At 34.5% G+C, this 22,644-nt stretch overlaps 3 protein-coding genes across 3 annotated transcripts; all 3 read right to left on the bottom strand.

Annotated features, from left to right (window-relative positions):
• Positions 1-1,185: 1,185 nt before the first annotated feature.
• On the bottom strand, positions 1,186-15,244 carry LOC142982983 (uncharacterized). Its single transcript, XM_076129739.1, has 9 exons — positions 14,377-15,244; positions 13,492-13,714; positions 12,728-12,947; positions 12,124-12,401; positions 9,895-9,917; positions 2,861-3,736; positions 2,386-2,608; positions 2,039-2,258; positions 1,186-1,700 (listed from the first exon to the last, which is right to left on the bottom strand). The coding sequence occupies exons 1-9, from the start codon at positions 15,205-15,207 to the stop codon at positions 1,418-1,420; spliced, it is 3,177 nt and encodes a 1,058-aa protein (XP_075985854.1). The 5' UTR covers positions 15,208-15,244; the 3' UTR covers positions 1,186-1,417.
• Positions 5,962-9,234, bottom strand: LOC142983034 (UDP-glucosyltransferase 2-like). Its single transcript, XM_076129817.1, has 4 exons — positions 8,252-9,234; positions 7,562-7,784; positions 7,078-7,297; positions 5,962-6,707 (listed from the first exon to the last, which is right to left on the bottom strand). Exons 1-4 carry the CDS (start codon positions 9,080-9,082, stop codon positions 6,524-6,526), a joined length of 1,458 nt encoding a protein of 485 aa, XP_075985932.1. The 5' UTR covers positions 9,083-9,234; the 3' UTR covers positions 5,962-6,523.
• A 4,008-nt stretch (positions 15,245-19,252) lies between the features above and the next one.
• Positions 19,253-21,690, bottom strand: LOC142983222 (UDP-glycosyltransferase UGT5-like). The gene is made up of 4 exons (XM_076130124.1): positions 20,827-21,690; positions 20,523-20,745; positions 20,048-20,267; positions 19,253-19,662 (listed from the first exon to the last, which is right to left on the bottom strand). Exons 1-4 carry the CDS (start codon positions 21,655-21,657, stop codon positions 19,377-19,379), a joined length of 1,560 nt encoding a protein of 519 aa, XP_075986239.1. The 5' UTR covers positions 21,658-21,690; the 3' UTR covers positions 19,253-19,376.
• Between the last annotated feature and the right edge of the window lie 954 nt (positions 21,691-22,644).

The following is a 22,644-nucleotide window of genomic DNA, read 5'->3' as shown; positions in this document are numbered from 1 at the left end:
TCGGGCGGCTTGTATAACTTTGACACTAGGTTGACCACTAACCATACGTCAAACAAACACGGGCATGTTTTCTACTATACGCGCTCTGTAGTACATTACACCTTTACGTGCGCCTTCGGATAAAACAAGCGTGAATATAAACGAGTGCTTAATTTAGCTGCTGGAAGATATAAGTATGTATCTTTCTATAGATACAGCAAAACGAATAAGTAGTCATCGTGATTTTGATTTATACCTTATCTAACTGATTATGAAGAACAAAATGCCTCCCATTGCGAAATAGTAAAATAAGATGATTAGCTATTAATAATTATTAACATCATGATGTTATATAACCTAAAATAAAAATATTATATTATTTATCTAGGTGTAGCTCTTCTATATGCCTTAGATATACACCTTTTCCATTAAATATATTTTTATAAAAAGCTAATTGTAAGTATAAGTTAACAAATAAATGGCGGAGTGGTGTAGGTCGTCTGCCATCATTCGATCGGGAGGTAGTGGGTTCGATTCCCATACGGAACAATTATTTGTGCGATCCCCAAATAATTGTTTCGGGTCTGGTTGTGCTTTGTGTCCGTTGTTTGCATGTCATTGTATGTAAAAGTCCCTCAATACAAGAGCTCTGAGCAATAATAAACAAGAATTATTTAGTTACCAAGTGGTCGTATGCAATGATAAGCGATAAATATTTGTATGATCATCATGATTTTGATAACAAATACTACTTTGCCGGACATAGTGCGCATTACCTTTATCTCTTGTCATACTTGCATGTTTAACTTAAAAAGATTTTTTTTTAAAGATATAGTAAAACCAACTTTTTTGGAGATATTATCTTTACTAATATTATAAAGCTGAAGAGTTTGACGCGTTAATCTCAGGAACTACTGGTCCGATTTGAAAAATTATTTCAGTTTTAGATAGCCAATTTATGGAGGAAGGCTATACGTTATATATTATCACGCTACAATCAATAGGAGCAGGGTACCAGTAGAAAATGTTACAAAAACGGGGAAAATTATGACCCATTTTCTCTTATGTGACGCAAGCGAAGTTGCGCGGGTCAAAACATCTATAAAGGGAATGGACTGTGGTATGAATTAATGTTGGACAGTGTTACTAGAAACCTGTAAAATTAAATATTAAGCAGAATCACGGTTGAAAATTAACAAATTGATATCTTATTTTTAATTTTTATTTCAATTAATAACAATAATTTCAGTACCGTAAGTTTTGTACTCAACAGACAGTCTGCAAGTATTTTCAGTAAAATCAACGAAACATGATTCAATAATTATTCTTACATTTACTTAACTACCTGTCGATCAAATGAGGCGTTTTTAATTTGAGTAACAAAAACACAAATAATTAAAGCTACTTATAAAACCTATATAATAACAATAATCTCAAATCAAGCACTTTTGATTTTAACACTAACATTCTTCACAACAAACGTGTATATACTACGTAAAGCTATAAAAGCTGTAGCGCTGATAGCTAATAGTACTGCTAGAACAGTGAAAACTAATTCAAGTTCAAGATACTCCGCCCATGAGATGTTGGCTGCAGGTGATCTCAGATGTTTGGCTCCACCGTGACGTAGTACGTACTCCGTCCACCACACTGCGCGGTCTAATGGCTTCATCGGCTGATCACGCATTATATCACGGAGTTTGACAACGTTGCGACGGTAACTGTTAAAAACAAACGTTATAGTTAAAATACATAAATTACAGCCAGTTTGATGGGTTATGGATAAATGTGAGGTGACCTGCATAATATAATGTGTGCGTAATATCATGACAGCAAATGTATGATGGAAATAAAAATTCCACTTAATAATCTATTAGATACAAATCGAAAATCTGTGCCGTGAAACCGGGCCTAAGTCAGTTTCACTGCTTATGGGTAAGTGATGGATAAAGTGACAAAACAATTTCTAATATTCCTCCAGATAAACTAACCAATGCTTCATCAGAATTAGTATACCTAATTTTAGTAAAACATCAAAAACCGATGAGTAAATACTGACCTATCATTATTTATGATGGTGTTAATAGTCTTAGTGAACGTTTCTTCAGTAAGCTCATCCAAGTCCAGCCTGATTCCAATTCTATGGTATTCATATCGCTCCACGTTGAACCATTGATCTCCTAACATAGGCATTCCAATAAGTGGCACTCCAGCAGTTATAGCTTCATCAGTAGATTGAAGACCTCCCTGAGTGACGAATAACTTGATTTTTGGATGTTCTAAAACAAAAGTAAAATATTATGAGTATAGCAAGCCTTACTCCTTTACTATATTTTTCAAATTAATTTTCCGTGCACAATATTTTGTTTATAAATATACTCGTATATCTCAAATGTCGAAACTTACTTAGTAAATCAGATTGAGGCAGCCACTTGGATATCCTGATGTTGCTTGTACGTCCAGGCAACTCATCTTTATTCCATTTCCATAGTACATCGTACGGTAATTTAGAGAAAGTCTTGACAAGAATTTGTATTCTTTCTGGTGGCAATAATGAAGGATCCACATTTGTTCCGAAACTTATGTAAATTACTCCGTTTTTGGACGAATCAAGGTATGACTTCAGATCCTGTAATAAAAAAAGAATGAATGAATAAAATTACAGTATCGATATAGCATGGTTCATTATTTCTGTTAAATAAAATTAGGTATTTTTTGATCTCATATAAGTATTTATAAAATAAGCTTTAACCAATGTGGTGAAGGCAAAATTTTACCCCAATAGTGATACATTAACGGGCTACATTTATTTATGTGTTTTAAATATATTCATTGATAAGTAATACGCAATATTTGTCTAAAATATAATACGATTTCTTACCGTTGGCAATTCCTTTTCAGGGTTTTGATGCAACCCACCCATGTAAATAACATTTGGAGGCACGGGACGAATTCCTTCAAATATCGGGTTTACGTTCAAAAGTAGCATGTCAACATTCTGACTTAATTCATCAATAGATGGCAAATCATTTCCAACATGTTTACTGAGCAAAGCGTGTTCCCTTGTCTTAAACTTTTCAAAAACATATTCTGTTCTATAATGATTATACAGTTCTGAGAGTTTTTCCCACTTAGTCAGATTATTCAGTTTTTGACGCATTAGAGTTGGGTACAGTAGTGGATGATTTGGAGCTCCAACCGCTGCAAAATTGTCAAAAACTGCACCAAAAGAGCTCACTTGAATAACTGGAACTTTATAAACGTGAGAGAACACTAGCGCAGTCCTGACGCACGCTTCTGCGAGTATCAAATCGAATTTTTGATTCTTTCCTTGAACTATCTCCAGCACTCTCTTGTCTTTCAACTGTATATCAACTATTGATGTTATTGCCTCCATTATTGCATCCATTTGATCTAAAAAGTCGTCTTCATTTCCTTTCGCTGTTGACATGAATTTTTCCTTCCAAATATTATACGAGATATCGTGTACGTCAATTTCTGTCAGATTTGGAGGCGCTCTAGTATTTGTGAAGGCAGGATCTGGCGTGATGACGGTAACTTCATGTCCTCGTTTGGCTAAAGCCTGCGTCAATGGTCGGAACACAACTTGATGGCTGATTGATGGAATTGGAAACACTGCTAGAATTTTTGCTGCTTCAATAGCACTTATAACTAAACAAAAGCAGAAGACAAAACTTTGGAGAAATGACATCTTGTCACTGTAAACACTCAAGCAGGAAGTAGTTCGGAGACTCAACTACACAGTATTTATATTATGGATGACACTTAAATCATAATCATGATGATACCGAGAGCACTCTAATTAAACACTATCTGGAGAGATATGTGCTTGTAAAATTATCTTTGTTGTATATAAACGGCGATACAGGGGGACAAAAAGTGGCTTCTCATATAAGATCATGAGTGTTTTCTGGTTACCGAGATCAATTTGTTGTCATTATGCATGACTAGCAGATTATTTTATCACTAGCTAGCTCGCGTTGCTTTACTCGTGTTATTTTTATTGGAATTGATTTTTCCTTATAATTTTCTACCTAACTACTAACTTACCTACTAAGGCAAAATTGTAGTGCAACCAAGTCCATAATTATGGTTGAGCCTATTTTCAGTGAAATTAAAATTAAAGTCTTTACACCGAGAGATATGCAAGTGTTAGATGACCGACCATAATATCTAAATACATATTTCGTCATCAGCATAAATCTGGTTTTAATTATTCTACAAACGTTTGGGTCTTTAACTATCTTTACAGCAGTAACAAAGACATTAGCTATGGTCTCGCTGTGATCGTAACAGACAAATATACAAACAATAATATTGATGTACAAATTGAACTTGGTACAAATTCAATTTATGTATATATTTTCTGTACTTGTGTTGTAAAATACTGCAAGATCATTATGACCAAAATGATTCGAATAAACTGGGACCTTTGACCTTCACATGATTACATCTTATTATATAGAGTCATCCAACAGACTATGTAATTGTAGAGTCGTGGTAAATCATCGTTATGTAAATAAAATTATCTAGTGAGACAAATAAAACAAATATCATCTTATGTAGTTATTAGATAAATGAATCAATTAAGCTGCCTGTGTACTAAGAAACGTATGGGGGGCAATGTGCAGTACAACATATTGCTCAACATTGATGAGTCCGCGGCAACATAATTATCATCGGAAAAAATAGTATTTCCACATTATTTTATATGCAACGCTATGTATCAAATTAGTGTTGATTTCAGCGCCTGTGGTTATGGTTTTATCGAAGCTCTGCATATTGTATAGAAACAGTCATTTTGCAACCCTTTAATTTCTATAAAAAAATCTACAGACACGTCGGTTGGTACTACCAAGTATCGAGAAGTTGACATTTAAAATGTACGTTAAAATTAGTTCCTAGAACGCTCGCTAGAGGCGCTGACAGTCGATAGTATCAGGGATTTGTGTCTCAGTTATCTTCGTTGGTTAAAGGTTATTGTTACGCAACGCTGCGGCATAATGTTGCGTGTAAATGTAAGCCTAGTGTATACAAGGCTTTATTTAGATAACGTAGATAATTGTTTAAATACCATACAAAACGGTGGTGGTGGAGGCGTGTCTAGCACATGTCACCGTTGATTGTTTTGATTTGTTTGAAATATGTCGCAATATACACAACTTGGAGAATATGTTTTACGGGATTTGGTTAAGGAAGTATTATCTAATTTAGTCAGTTGGTTTTTTTATCGTTCCTATAAGTGTGTGAATATGTTTTTTTTTATTTCACTACCCTGTTTATTTATTAAAATTTTATGTAAAAATATTTTTCATGCTGTTTACTTAAAAGTCATTAAGTATAATATTTTTGAGTATCACTGTAAAATAAGCAACAATTTAGTCATTGATCTTTAACAACTAAACTGTGTATGATTTTGAATTCCTCTAAGTTGCGATCACAATGTAGTTTATTTTTTTGTAGTTGTTAAGATTGTGAGGAAAAAAATAAACAAAATTTTCCGCATAAACCAATTTATTTTAAACAGGCATCCTAAAAATATTATTTCAATTTTCTAACGTTTCTTCTCACAGATCAAACAATGCTGCGAGACAACGCAATCTTTTTGGTAGAAATGACGTCTCGATATTTTGACCATTGCTTTTAAATTACTCATCAAGCACGTTTCCTTTTATCATTTGAACATTTTCTTACAATAAACTTGAATATTGACCTGAGGATTATAATAATTAATGCAATTATTGCGAATAAGACCCCTAGCACAGTGAAAACTATAACTTTTAAACTCTCGCGTTGCATGTTTAATGTATAATAGAATACGGGAATTAACGCGAACACGCATTTTACCTTAAAATGCCTAACGTTTCGGCGCAGGTTGCACTCGCCGTGGTCCCAGGCAGACTGGAGCAGCGATGACAGGACTTCGTGTATATGAGGCGGACGAATGTCCATCCACCCTCATATTTTGATTTTTCCAACCGTCAACACACACAACACTAACCGTGTCCCTATTCTGTGAGCTAACCGATTGCGAAACATAGCGAGGTTTTGTAACAGTAATCACTGGATTCCACGTCGCGGATAATTTGAAGCCGTCTTCCCGATTGAAATTTGGATGTTTCTTGATTTCGATCGCTTCACGAACAATCCTCGAGTAGAAATGTCGTTCAGTGGAGAGGACTTGAGGGCGATGGAATTCAATCCAGTGATTAGTTCCTGCTTCGAGTAGATGTTCCGCAATGGCTGACTTGCTGATTTGACGGTTCTTAACAGCGGCGATATGTTCCTTGACCCTTTCAGCTATCGACCGCTTAGTCTGGCCTATGTAGGAACTACCGCAGCTGCAGTTGATCTTGTAGACACCTGGTGTTTGAAACGGTAGTACATCCTTCGGTGTGCCCACCATGCTGCTGACTTTTGACTCCAGTCTGCCTGGGACCACGGCGAGTGCAACCTGCGCCGAAACGTTAGGCATTTTAAGGTAAAATGCGTGTTCGCGTTAATTCCCGTATTCTATTATACATTAAACAGTGAAAACTAGTTCAAGTTCAAGGTACTCTGCCCAAGAAATTCTGGCTCCAGGTGATCTCAGATGTTTGGCTCCACCGTGACGTAGTACGTACTCCGTCCACCACACCGCGCGGTCTAATGGCTTCATCGGCTCGTCAGCCATTACGTCACGAAGCTTAATAATGTTGCGACGGTAACTGTAAATAAAATCCAATATTGATAACAATTTCTGCTCGTGTCTTCTTCCGCAAGGAAAATATTCGAAGGGAATTATTAGTAACTAGCTGACCCACGCTGTGCTTGCGTGTATATATTTTTTTTTACTATGTCATAGATTTTTTGTTTGTTTGTCCTCTCGATAAAAACCTTGGTAAAAAGAAGTTGTCCAATTTATCGACCCGTTCTTGAGTTTGACGCTTATCTAGAAAATATTTTTTTATTAATATAGATGTATCATTGGTAGATTTTATACAGTCCTACCTCTTTGCCAGATTTTGTATAATACGCGTACAAAGCCTGAATTTTCCTTAAATAAGTGCTAGAATTTGTCAATAACAACATACTAACCTGTCATCATTAATAACTGCGTTGATAGTATTAGTAAACTTTTCCACAGTAAGTGTGTCTAAGTCGACTCTGATTCCAATTCTATGGTACTCATATCTCTCCACGTTGTACCATTGATCTCCTAACATAGGCATTCCTATTAGAGGCACTCCAGCAGCGATGGCTTCATTGGTGGACTGAAGACCTCCTTGTGTAATAAATAACTTCACGTTGGGATGTTCTGAAAACAAAAAAGTAATGTTGTTTGAGAGTATCTACTACTTGCAATTGCAAGTAGTAGATAATCTCAAATTTATATCATTTCTCAAATTAAATTTAAATTTTTAAGGCTTTCGATCTGCCTTTGCTGAAATGGTCAGGTTCATTGGTCGAACGCATCGTCGATTTCATATGTAGAAAGATGTGCAATGCAGTATGCAGTATCTCACAGCATATTATAAAAACATAAGTACGCTTGACTTAAATCTAAAATGACTCAACTTACTAAGTAAATCAGATTGAGGCAGCCACTTGGATATTTTGATGTTGTCAGTACGTCCAGGCAACTCATCTTTGTTCCACTTCCAGAATACATTGTACGGTAATTTGGAGAATGTCTTTACGAGAATTTGTATCGTTTCTGGTGGCAACAATGAAGGGTCCACGTTTGTTCCGAAACTAACATAAATTACACCGTTTTTAGAAGCATCCAGGTATGATTTGAGATCCTGCAATAAAATATTACCAAACAAAAGAAAAAAAATATTGTGAAACAAAAATATTCTTCTTCTTGTTCTGTCGTGTCAACGACTCACCATGGTATTACCTAAACAATTGCTGACCAGAACCTGGCAACCTCAAGAGATAATAATAATAATGAAATAATAAATAATAATGAGATATTTTTTGTCACTATCTCATTTTTGGAAAAATGTTTTCTCGCAGCTTGACTTGCTTAGGTTAGCCTTGACCACAAACCGGGCCTTAGACCTTGAGTCAACCAGTCTATTCAAGTGCAGATTGCAACTTTGTATCGCTTTTAGAACGAGTTTAATGAACTATCCGGAATGCTATATCACTTTATCACTAAGTGCCTGTTGTGGTACAAAGTCTAGATCAGTTGCATGGAGCCAGAATATTTATTCACTTTGACTACTACAGCTTATAATCTAATGATAATAGTAAAAATCCTTACTGTTGGTAGTTCCTTTTCGGGATTCTGCATTAAAATTCCTCCCATGTAAATAACATTAGGAGGCACTGGACGTATTCCTTCAAATATCGGGTATGCGTTCAAGAGAATCAAATGAACATGATCGTGTAATTCATCAATAGTAGGCAAATCATTTCCAAAATGTTTCTTTAGCATTTCGTGTTCATTAACTTTGAAACCATCATAGATGTATTCTGCTCTATAATGGTTATACAATTCTGTGACCTTTTGCCAAATTGTCAGATTATTCAGTCTTTGACGTGTATGAGATGGATACAAAAGTGGATGCATAGGAACACCAAACGTTACATAGTTGTCCTTGACTCCACCAAAGGAGCCCACTTGAATTGCAGGTACTTTGTAAATATGAGCAAATACCAGTGCAGTTCTCACACATGCTTCTGTAAGTACTAGATCAAATTTTTGATTTTTTCCTTCAACAATTTCCCGTACTTCTTTAACCCTCAATTGAGCATCAACTCCTGATATTATTGCGTCCATTATTGCATTCATTTGAGCTACTGCATCATCTTCATTTCCTTTTGATGTTATCATGATTTTTTCCTTCCAAATATTGTATGAGATATCATGCACATCAATTTCTGTTAAATTTGGAGGTGCTCCTCCTTTGGGAAAAGCAGGATCTGTGGTAATAACAACAACTTCATGTCCTCTTTTGGCTAAGGCTTGGGTCAATGGACGGAATACAACTTGGTGACTGATAGATGCAAGTGGGAACACTGCTAGAATTCTTGCTGCTTCTATAGCACTTATAGCTAAACAAAAGCAAGTGACAAAATTAAAATTAGACATCTTGCCGCAATAAACACTCCAGTAGGAAGTAATTCGGAATTAGATTTACACCGTATTTATAATATGGATGACATATTTATGATAATGATAATACACAGAGCACTCTAATCGTATACACTATCCAAAGAGTTATCTACTAGTGAATTTATCGTATAGCAACAGCTGTGTAAGGACAAAAAATGACTCACGATACAGAATAATATTATGAAATGTGCTCGACACTCGACGCTTGGGCTCGCCGGTTAACTGAGGTTAGAATGAAATGATTAACGTTTTGTTTTACTGTTGTGCAATGCGCACATGGTCGGAAATCGACTTAATTAAATGCACAAGATAGTATAGACTTATTTAAAACGTGCATTTTTTTTTTTATACATAGTGCTGATTTTTTGTTTTGGAAATATATCATTAATATTTGATTAAATAGAGTCTGTCAAGAGACTATGGTAATACATTTCGACGGTCCCTACGTACAAAAAGACATGTCAAAAACCGAGGTTTACAGGAGAGCATAATTTGTATTCAAACCGCTTTAGAAATAATTCTATGTGAAATTATAAATATTTTATTTCTATAATGTCTTATGGGATTTAGGAACTTTAGAATGGTATATATAGATATTTATTTATTTTATATTTTCCTGGAAAAATTGATAGGTGACTGTTTCTACGGTGATATTAAAATAAAAGCATGTCAGACAAGTATAAGATATCTTTTTATACGCAGGAAAGAAGAAAACAGTATCTGAAATAGAATTTAAATTTAATGTTTTATGAAAACGTATATTTATGTTATTGTTTTCAAACGAATACATTAAACTTCTTTAGATCGCCATCTATGGATATAAATATACATCAACGTAGACATATCACTTTATACGCGGCTTCATTAGGATATAAATATATATCTCGTAAAGTATACAAAGACATGTCTATAACTAAAATTTATCAGGTTTGTGTTTTATTAATTAAAGAAGGATTATAATAATCTGAGCATAATTGATTGTTAAGTATCAATTTTTTTACACCTTAACAATAGGATTTATTTAGACTGATTCATCTTATTACTCTCAAACTTTGTTTAATAGTTCGTCTTAATAACAGGAAAAAAACAAGTTTAAACTTAACAACTTTCATTGTCAGTATCCTATGCCTCAGTGCTATGCTTAAGGTTTCTTTAGAAGTCGTTATTTTATTAGGAATACATAATCAGTGTATAACATAAACCTATCAGGTCTATATATTTCACATCAGTGTAGTAGTATTAGTTCTTGTTCCTTCTTTTTTCTCCCTCTAGTCAATTTCAAATTATTACCATAGTTTAGTTTACTGTAGTACTTAAGTTCAATCATGTCTGGATTATTACCTTCTTTAACTTCTCTTATCTTATTCTAAGAAATGTTCTATGAATTTGTATCTTTAATCCAATTTTTAGTAACTAGCAAAGCTTTAAAATCCAACACTTTGTCTTAGTTCACTTCTACGACTCTATAGGGTGAGCTATTCTATTTTGCCCAGCGAACTAGTGTGTACCATTCATCTGTCGTGTAAATGAGTTTTTTTTTGCTGTTTGCTCTATTAAACCGTTTACACTATCTGCCTCGTTCTGAGTGTGTCCGCTTTCCAGGAATCTGTGGCACACATTTACTTTAAATGACTGCCTCCGTGGCGTAGTGGTTTAGGTCGCCACGCCGAAACCACTGCAACGGGAGGTCGTGGGTTCGATTCCCACACGGGGCAATTATTTGTGCGATCCACAAATAATTGTTTCGGGTCTGGTTGTGCTTTGTGTCCGTTGTTTGTATGTTTGTAAAAAGTCCCCGCGACACAAGAGCAATTCTTAGTGCGGGAGTTGTCTTTAAAAAAAAAAAAAAAAAAAAAAATTCTTACCTACATACAAATATATAAATAACTATAAATAAAAAGGTAATATACCCCCGGTTTACACAATTTTTGTTTTTTATAGATTGCCTAGTTAGGTTAAGCCATTCGAATATTTCCACCATCAACTTTCTCATCATACGAAGCTATTTGAGACCCCATCCGAGTAAATTTGCTCTCCTTCCCTCACTTTCAAACCCTAACAACTTATTAACGGCACATGTCTAAGAAAACTCGCACATAAGTAACCTTTAATACAAAAAAAAAAGTAAATTGAAATCACTGCGTCCGTTTGGGAGTTATGATGCCACAGACAAACAGACAGACACACATACAGACAGACAGATAGACACGTCAAACTTATAACACCCCTCTTTTTGCGTCGGGGGTTAAAAAGACAATGCAATTGAGATTCTGACTAGCACAGTCGTCTGACCAGAATCTAAAATCTTTTACGCCATTTTTAACCTTATTGTTAACGAAAGAAAACAAATAACTAGCCACTTCATTGGCGCCACGTTTAACAACTGTCTCATCCCACATATAACATGTACGTTTCTGTAACCCAGATTAAAAAGCTGTAAAATTATAATCCGATGTTTTTTTATAATCGGTAAAATATTTGGTCACACGGTAGAGATAATAATCCACCTGCGACGTACAACAACGGTGTCTGAGGCGTGTCTGACGCATGACAGCCTTGAATATTTCTATTTGTTTGAAATATTGCGCAATACGAACAATGAACAGAAAAGTATGGCAGTGATAGAAAGGAATCGGGTGCAGGCACACATGATTTCAGATAAAATTTAAAGTATCGAAATTTCGAAAACTGGTGAGGAGAGTGCAGTACTGTGAAAAGTGAGGTAAATAAGTGAAAATCTATACTTGACAGTGATTAAAAATGGGTTTAATAGATAAAGGAAAATAAAAAATCTAAATATGCAAAAAGTATAATAAACAGAATAATTTATTTATCCGGACTTGACACATGTAAAAATATTATTAAATTTGTAATGTGTCTCTATCTCTATCTAATATTAACCTAGTACAGATACATCACAAATATTAGGTTTTTAGTACAATTACCTAATCTGCATTATAAGATGACGTTGAAACAGAATTGAGATTGAACCCTATTTTGTAAAAGCCATCAAGAACGCTTCTTTTTATCACTAACGACATCTCTAAATATTAACCTTAATATCGATCGAAGGATCATAGCAATGATCGCAATTATTACTAATAAAACCCCTAGTACGGTAAAAACTAATTCAAGTTCGAGAAACTCGGACCAGGAGATGTTGGCCGAAGGTGATTTAAGATGTTTGGCTCCACCGTGACGTAGTACGTACTCCGTCCACCACACTGCACGTTCCAACGGTTTCATCGGCTCATCGCGCATTATATCACGGAGTTTGATAACATTATTACGGTAACTGCAAATAAAGAAACAATCTTGTGTCAATATTGTGGAAAATGTGTTCTATAAGACAAGTACAAAAAATTGCTTTGCCTAAAAATTTAAGTAAAGAAAGTTGGTATACTTTTTATAACGTTACTCAGGAAATAAAAAAAATCAGAATATATTTTATCATCAAAAATTTAAATGACGGTCCAACCGTCAATGATTTTGATTAACATTGTTTAATGCAATCAAATTATGTAATTGGAATTACTACCCATCAGCTTCCCTTAATCAAAACAAAAAGGTTTTAAAAATAGCTACTTGGAATTAAAAGAGCTTTAAATTTAAAATCCTTACCTGTCATCTTTCAATATTGTATTGATAGCTTTAGTAAACTCCTCCACAGTAACTGTTTCAAATTCGACTCTGATACCAATCTTGTGGTACTCGTATCTTTCAACATTAAACCATTGATCTGCGATCATAGGCATTCCAATAAGTGGTACTCCAGCAGTAATAGCTTCATCAGTGGATTGAAGACCTCCTTGAGTCACGAATAATTTGACATTTGGATGCTCTGAAAAATAAAGAAAGGTTTATTATTACATATTTTAAACATCATTTTAATGATTTTTAAAATCTATCTTACCCATTTTTTTATATCTTACTAAATAATCATCATGAGTTCATAATTTTTATCACTGTTTCCATGTAATATTATTAAAAAAAAAATATTGTTAATGTCTTGTAAGATAAGAGTTATGGACGTGAGTGAGGCGGAGGAAGTTTTTTAAGATCGTACCAAGTGGTATTTTGTGGTCTCTGACTACCCCTATGGGAAAAAAGGCGCGATATTATGTATGTACTGCCTCCGTGGCGCAGTGCTTTAGGTCACCACGCCAACACCACTGCGTCGGGAGGTCGTGGGTTCGATTCCCACACGGAGCAATTATTTGTGCGATACAAAAATAATTGTTTCAGGTCTGGTTGTGCTTTGTATTCGTTGTTTGTATGTTTGTAGAAGTCCCCGCGACACTAGAACAATTGTTAGTGCGGGAGAAGTCGTTAAATAAAAAATCGTAGGAGTACTAATTATGATTTAATTATAGGAATTAACTTACTCAGTAAATCAGACTGAGGCAGCCATTTCGATATCCTGATGTTGTCAGTACGTCCAGGCAACTCATCTTGGTTCCACTTCCACAGTACATCGTACGGTAATTTGGAGACTGTCTTTACAAGAACTTGTATCTTTTCTGGTGGCAGCATAGCAGGATCCACGTTTGTTCCAAAACTGATATAAATCACACCGTTTTTAGACGAATCTAAATATTTTTTGAGCTCCTGAAATAATTAGAAATAAAAGATAGTAGTTAAAAACTGAAAAATGGTTACTTAAAATACTTCAAGCATCTTATAACTCACACTAAAAATCATCTACTTATATTTTGAATACGATATATTTTAGAATCAGCATTTCTAATATGACAAGATAAACGTAATTTTTAAACTTAAACATAACTAAACTAAACTATAAAGACTTTTTTGATGTTTAAATAATTATTGCTCAATATCTTTAAACCAAGAGCTATAAAAGTCATATATCAATGAGTTATCAAGTCAGTAAGAAACTATCAATAGTGTAGAATACACGCTAGAATTTATTTTTAATTAATTTTGTTTGTGAATGATTTTGATGTTTTTGTTGTTCATGTTTAATTAAATTTAAAGAAAAATTGGTTGATTTGAATTGAATGAAAATTGGTGTGAAAATAAGTAGATAAAAAAACAGTAGAAAAATAATTAAGTTTGTTTATTTTTTATTCAAAATTCAATAAATGAATTTCGTTTATTTAAAGTCGGTCGTTTGGTTAAGTCAAAATAAAGCTACAAACAGGCAGACTTCGTGATCAAAATGTAATATAAGAATGTAATTTGTAAGAAACTATAATTTTCCTTTGTAATACACAACAGTGGCAAAGTGTAAATAATAAGAAATATCTTACCGCAGGCAATTCTTTGTCCGGATTTTGATGCAACCCTCCCATAAATATAACGTTAGGCGGCATTGGACGGATTCCTTCAAATATGGGATTAATGTTCAGGAATAACATATCAACATTATTATGTAGTTCATCAAAAGGCGGCATATCGTTTCCAAAATATTTCCTCAACATTTTTTCTTCATATGGTTTTAGTTGATTAGAAACGTGCACCAAATTATAGTAATTATACAGTTCAGTGACCTTCTCCGTCATAGTGAGGTTATTTATACGGCGGTTTATCATTACTGGATATAATAGGGGATGAGTAGGTGCTCCAACTACATTAAAATTGTCAACTGTTGCATAAAACGAACTTACTTGTATAACTGGAGCTTTATAAATATGAGAAAATGCCAACGCACCTCTCGCACATGCTTCTACAATTATCAGATCAAATTTCTGACTTTTGTCTTTAATAATTTTTTGTACTTGTTCATCTTTCAATTGTGCTTCAAATATTTTCACAGCAGCTATGAAAATTGATGATATTTGTGCCACTATATTATTATGAGTATCTTTGGATGCTGCAATGAATTGCTCCATCCATATCTTGTACGAAATATCATGTACCTCTATTTCGGTCAGGTTTGGAGGTGCTCTGTCTTTCGGGAAAGCAGGATCTGTTGTTACAACGATGACTTCATGCCCTCTTTTGGCTAGCTCTTGAGTTAAAGGTCGATACACCACTTGATGACTTATAGAAGGAGTTGGAAATACTGCTAAAATCCTTGCCGCTTCATTGGGACACACAGATAGAAGCAAACTAGAAATAATGCAAAGTAATGCTGACATTTTGCTAGTGTGCTCACTGAGTTGTAAATAAAAATGAATTGGAGCCGTCCTTTTATTTATAACTACGGCTAAAGATTGAGAGATATCAGTGCTAGGTATTACAATCAATTGATAATAATATAGTATAGCATGCACCATATAATATATCACTACAAAACTTTGAGAGATGAAGACGTAGTCCCATTTGTCTTTTTATAACACACACACACTCGGAACGGCTTGTGGCCTAACTAAGACGCGCAAAGTGATTCAGTGTGGTCTGTATTCATAATATTTACGTCATTGTATGAATGTGTTTTAGATAAACGGCAAAAAACTAGTTGATGAGATTCCGTAATATAAACAGAATTTTGACGTACAAACTAAACACGGTAGTGATGGTGGTATTATTCTGTCCCATAAATTGTCCGGTTTTAATTTACTTGCTGCTATTTGATACAGGATTCGCATTTTTGTTTCACTTGTAAATCGAGTTGGTAAATATGAAAGACTAGCTGACCCGCGCAACTTCGCTTGCGTCACCGAAGAGAGAATTTTCCCCGTTTTTGTAACATTTTTCCTTGCTACTCCGCTCCTAATGGCCGTAGCGTGATGTTATATAACTTATAGCCTTCCTCGATAAATGGACTATCTAACATTGAAAGAATTTTTCAAATCGGACCCGTAGTTCCTAAGATTAGCGCGTTCAAACAAACAAACAAACAAACAAACTCTTCAGCTTTATAATATTAGTATAGATTAGTATAGATGAACGGGATGATCTTTACAGGTACCAATTATCTCGCGAGGGTAACAATGGATTGTACAGAATATTTATTTCTAATAATCTGGCCTCAAGTTCGATTCCTAGCTTAGCAAGGTGTTCAATTAATAGGCATACGTAGCATTACTTTTTTATAAGAAAAATAATGCTTAGTTAGCATTACTCTATACCATAGAAGTTGTAATAATCTGATTAAGATTTATTCCGATCTAGGCGATATCTGCTACGGAAGTTGATAGCGAAACTTCGGAGAAAACGTTCTGTGTCTAAAAAGCGAGAGTCGGTACTGCGATACGTCATACCACCTAAGTAAATTTTAAAGCAGAATTTGTTTTGCTGTCAACAGGAGGAATATATTGAAGCACGTATTTAACCACGGTAGGTATCGAATGTAAAATTGTATAAATTCTATTATATTTTTACTCCTTATCTAATTACTTCAGAGAAAACTACATTAATTGTTACACAGTCGGTAGTGTATGCGACTGTTGCACAGAGGTATTGGGTTCTAATCCCGGGCCGGGCTTAAAACCTGAATACTGTCATTTTCAACTCAAACACAAAAAAATATATCTTGCACAGTTGGCTGATTAATTAAAATTGGGCACCATAGAAAATTATCTTTTTATGTTTTAGAAAAGAAAAAAGTACCTATTTAAAGTATACGGCAATTTACACGAAAATGTACTTTTTTGGATTGCTTGACGTTTCGACGCAGGCTACACAACCCGTGGTCGCGACTGAAAATCAGTAGTATAAAGTGATTGATCGTATTAATTCCCGTAAAATTACAATAATGGAAGGTGAAAGTAATGTAGATAAATCCCTGTACTGCCCCACTGCTGGGCAAAAGTCTCGAGAAACGGATGAACGAGGGACGGGTTAGGCTTTGACTTCATACACATAACCTAAAAGAAGAGTAGGTAGCTATCGATATTTTGTTCATAATAAACTAAACAGTCTCTAGTGTTTTCCCAAAAACTCTTTTCTTTCAAGTAGTTTTAAACAAGATCTTTAAGTCCATGGTACCAACCAGTCATGGTAAACATCGTGTAGTAGTCGCTCGTTGATAGTAATAATTGTATGATAAATATGCATACATAGTTATCACACTGTATATCTGAAACTAGCTGACCCGCGCAACTTCGCTTGCGTCATATAAGAGAGAATCATAGTCATAATTTTCCCCGCCTTTGTAACATTTTTTACTGGTACCCTGCTCCTATTGGTCGTAGCGTGATGATAGCCTATAGCCGTCCTCGATAAATGGGCTATCTAACACCGAAATAAAATTTCTAATCGGACCAGTAGTTCCTGAGATTAGCGCGTACATACAAACGAACTCTTTAGCTTTATATTATTAGTATAGATACACCCACATGTCACCAGAGACATTGTAAGAGCCATGTAATAGGGGGCGAGACAATTACCATTTTAAGGGGATCATTATCAAACTGCAATAATATAAAAAAAAAATCTAAATTCAATTAGAAAAGACCAATAGCACTTTACCCGACTAGAAAATCAAGACCAAATTAACCCATGATCTGCAGTCGGATTTATAAAATTACTGAAAATTATCTGTCTTTTGACCAATCCGTAATAATGATAACATAAACACTGTGTCCCGTCATCGTGAATCGAACATTTTGGTGTATGACCACTATGATAACAAGAAAATAAAAAATCATACCAAAAAAAGTGTAATAACCTTAGGTATAAACTCTTTATTTACAAGTCAACGAATGCTTATTTTGTATTCGTTTTAACTATTATTCTACTTTGGCTTTCATATAAGAAACTATAAATATTTAATTTTCTACCTACTATAAACCTAAATTAGCTTTTCAAGCCCGCTTAAATTTTTCTCTTAAAAATTGCCCTAAAACAATCTTAAATATAGCTCGAAGAACTAATTACTGCTAAAATTTATTAAAAAATAAAACTGCTAATATAGTAAAAAAAAGTCAGAATCAAAATCAATCGATGGCTCCAAAATGCACAGCGGCACAGGAGTGGGCGTCCACTCGGAGGACTGCAGCATAAGCACTAGCCTAGGCAGATATGCTTCAGTCTTTCAAGCAAAGTACACGCAATCATCGAATGCACCCAAGAGATTATGAAACGAAATACAAAAAAATTGCGACATATATATACTCAGCAATAGTCATACAGCAATATCATATTAGCAATAGACATAGCTCTTTGCTGCTTTAAAGTTAATTCAGGACTTGTACTGAACTTAAAGGACGTCTGCTATTACTATCGAAGGATAAGATTCTTCTTATAGAGTAAGATCCCAGAGCTGCCAGACCTACGTCATTTTAGCAAAGCTGAAACTTTGAGGATTGTTAGTATAAAGGGTCTGTTAAGAGGTATGCACATCCACTACCTTGAAAGCGGGGCCGTTTCTGAGGTAGCGCGGAGTGAAGGTGCGTAAAAAACGACCCAACCTACGTTATAGTAGCAAAGTTGGTTTTCAGATATGTTATTAATGATATTATGTAGAATTAAAATTGACTATTGCCAGACCGTTTCCCGGGGCCATTACTTCTGCCAGACGCCTTAAATGTTATAAAAAAATGAGGTCAACTACGTCATAGTAGCAAGCCTAAATTTTATATATGTTATTAAAGGTACAATTTTAAGAACCCCTGTATGCGGACAGACCATTCCGCAGGGCCCTTCGTCCCCTAGACGCCATTAAACTTTCCCTATGAGTGCGAGAGTAAGAGCATTATTCATACGCATAAATTAAAAACAATTGAATTAAAAAAATAAAAATTGAAAAATTATTGAATACTAACTGACTCGCGCATCTTTGCTTGCGTCACTTAAGAGAAATAGGTCAAAATGTTACATAAACGGGTTATGTAACATTTTTCACTGGTACTCTGCTCCTATTGGTCGTAGCGTGATGATATATAGCTTATAGCTTTTCTCAATAAATAGGCTATCCAACAGTAAAATATTTTTTTATTCGCACCAGTAGTTCCTGAGATTAGCGCGTTCACACAAACAAACAAACTTCTCAGCTTTATAAAATTAGTATACATCTTAGTATGTATGTATGTATGTAGTAGTATCTTATTAGTATGTATCTTATGTAGTATTATGAATTATTTTATTACAGTTATTGTTTTTTTTTGCATCATATTTTTAAGCTAACTAGAGCCACTTACGCCGATTTTGCTTGCTTGTTATTTGTATACATGGTAATATTTTTACTATGTCCCGTGATCATAAATCAACATTTGTTTGGGTTAAGATAACAAAAAAAAATCTTATAATACTTTTTAATAACCATCTCATAATAATATACACGATCTTACTGTTAACATTTACTCAATATTTACAAGACGACTAGTTTGATTACATAAAGTTCCACTTATAGTAAATTCAACCATCAAGCACGTTTTAATTTATCTCCAGAAATTTGTCTTATAACAATTTTAAATATAGCTCGAAGAACTATAATAATTACTGCTAAAATTGCAAATAGAATTGCTAATACAGTAAAAACTAATTCAAGTTCAAGATATTCGAAATAAGAGATGTTGGCTGCAGGTGATCTCAGATGTTTGGCTCCACCGTGACGTAGTACGTATTCTATCCACCAAATACTCTTGTCTAATGGCTTCATTGGCTCATCTTGAATGATATCTCGAAGTTTGATGATGTTACGGCGATAGCTGAAAATATATTCTTGATCAAGTTTTTTATAGTTTTACCTGTTCATTTCTCACTATTGGACGAGAGACTTCTCCCAAAATGAACTCAGTATTTAAAAATAATAATTATCAAGATCATGAGGGTAACCTTTTTCAAAAAATTTGGATGCGTCGTTGTAATGTGGTAAGGTAAGGTAAAAAGTATTAATGAAAATTGAATAAAATAAATTTGAAGGGGCCGTAGCAATCGCCTATTGTTCCACTCTACATATATTGTTGTAGTCCCATGGAAAGGTGTTTTTATGCGTGATATCAAATATTTATACAGATATAGATCGTTAGTTCAACTTTTCAAAAATATTTTTAATAGATATTATGAGGAAACACAATAAAAACTAAATCTTACCTCTCATCGTTGATGATAGTGTTGATAGCATTAGTAAACGATTCAACAGTTGCAGTTTCCAAATCCAATCTGATTCCAATTTTATGAGACACGTATCTCTCAACGTTGAACCATTGATCTCCGATCATAGGCATTCCAATAAGAGGCACTCCTGCAGTTATAGCTTCATCAGTAGATTGTAAACCTCCTTGAGTCACGAATAACTTAATTTTAGGATGTCCTGCAAGAAAATTCTCGTTGCAGTATATTGGAATACAAAGACAATTGTAAATTGACTGATTACAATTTTTTGTAGTTGTCTCAACTTAATGTTAAAAGACAATAATGTTAAAAGACAATGCTCTTATTAAGCGATGGGATGTTGCGTAGACTTTTACCAAATATACAATAAACAAACGGTAACGAAAACACGAGTCTACCGCACCTTAACCATTAACCAAAAGTTTTGCTGACTATAAAACTATTGAAAACTTACTGAGTAAGTCCGACTGTGGCAGCCACTTGGATATTTTGATGTTTTCAGTACGTCCAGGCAACTCATCATCATTCCACTTCCACAATACATCGTACGGTAATTTGGACAATGTTTTTACAAGAACTTCTATTCTGTCTGGTGAAAACTTAGTAGGGTCTACATTTGTTCCAAAACTGACATAAATTACTCCGTTTTTAGAACTATCCAAATACGACTTTAGATCCTAGAAAATAAATGTTAAAGTTTCTTAATTGTTAAGCAAAATATTGAATCTGAATAGACTTAAACTTTGAGTTTCACTTACAGCTGGCAAATCCTTTTCTGGTTTTTGATGTAGCCCTCCCATGAAAACGACTGTCGGAGGCACTGGGCGAATGCCTTCAAATATCGGATTTATGTTTAAAAACAACATATGGACATTGTTATTCAATTCGTCAAACGATGGCATTCCACTTCCAAAGTTTCTTGCAACCATTTCACGTTCCACAGGTAGCAGTTTTAGAAAAGCTTGTAACACCATTATGAGACGATACATTTCTTTGACTTTATCCCAAACAGTAACATCATTCAGTTTTTGGCGAATAATCATTGGATACAAAAACGGATGCGTTGGAGCTCCGACAACTTCATAATTGTCCAGAGTTGCAGCAAATGAACTGATCAAAATAACAGGTGCATTGTAAATATGAGAAAATACCAATGGACCTCTCACACATGCTTCGATCAATATCAAATCAAACTTTTGTGTTTTGTCTTGAACAAGTTCTTGTACTTGTTTGCTTCGCAGCTGGGCTTCAAATATAATCACACTTGATTCCAAAATAGTCGTTGTTTGTGCCACCACATCATCTTTTTGGTCTCTTGATTGTTTCATAAATGTATCTCTCCATATTTCGTATGAAATATCATGGACATCTATTTCTGTCAAATTTGCGGGAGCTTCACCTTTTGGGAACGCAGGATCTGCTGTAATAACAACGACTTCATGTCCACGTCTTGCAAGTTCTTGAGTTATCGGACGAAACACTACTTGGTGACTGATTGACGGATATTGAAAATATGCCAATATCCTTGCTGATTCAATTGGACTCACTACTAAAAGGTAACAAAAAACGAAATACGGTAGTAGCGGCATTTTGCCGCTGTGCTTACTGACCGTCAAATTAAAATAATCTGGTGCTAAGCGTACATTTATACCAAGATTAAAATTCGCTTCATATCAGATATAAAAGTCTTCTTTGCATCACTCCAAAGATAAGATTTTTCGAATAAAAACAGATTATGCTGTAATAATTTTGTTGTGGACACCATTATCATCAACATCTACGCGTTTAACAAATAATGAAATTATTAATAAAACTATACTTGCTTTAATAAAATTAAAGCATAAAATTTATACCAAATGTCAGCTACATACTGTTCCTAATCCCAATTGACTAAACAAGTAAATACACACAAAGCAAAACAAATAAACAAGCAGTCGCATTTATCACGCAAGTAAAGCATGCAAGAAGTAATCCACAGAGATGACAGTACAAGTTTTGAATCCATTCACGTTTAGAACACGTGTTTATAACTGTTATTCAAGTAGTTTGAATACAACCACTTACTTATATTCGATAAACACAAGATGTGTGTTCAGGTTTTTGTCGTAGTGCGAGCGATTTAGCGATTAATTATACGCAGAAAGCAGAGTTTTCTCACACGACAAGATGCAAATGCTATGTACGCGGAAGCCATACTTTTTTATAACAATAGACCACTAGCTAGCTACATGAGCCTACATCAGAGCACTTAGCGCGTGCCGTAGGTACTACTTTTAGGTACATTTGTATACCGAAAGTAGAAAATCGCGCTGCTAATGTCCATTAGTGAGCTCAGAAGCGCCCCTAGGTGTCGTAAGAACTATTTAAATGTTCAATTTAAATGTCAAATTTTAATTCTCGGTAGTACCGAATGTGGAAAATTATGCTACTGAAGCCTCATTGCTGCATTGCCTCAACGAACCCACACATTGTAATGGAAACTTGCAGTGCGATGACGTGTGACGTCACTAACAAATCAAAATGAGATAGTTAGGTATACAGATTATATTACATTAAATTACACCTACAGGTATAAA

Source organism: Anticarsia gemmatalis, chromosome 23 (assembly GCF_050436995.1).
Source record: "Anticarsia gemmatalis isolate Benzon Research Colony breed Stoneville strain chromosome 23, ilAntGemm2 primary, whole genome shotgun sequence".
NCBI lineage: Eukaryota > Metazoa > Arthropoda > Insecta > Lepidoptera > Erebidae > Anticarsia > Anticarsia gemmatalis.
Note: the sequence above shows the minus strand (reverse complement) of the source record. Positions and strands in the feature narration are given on the sequence as shown.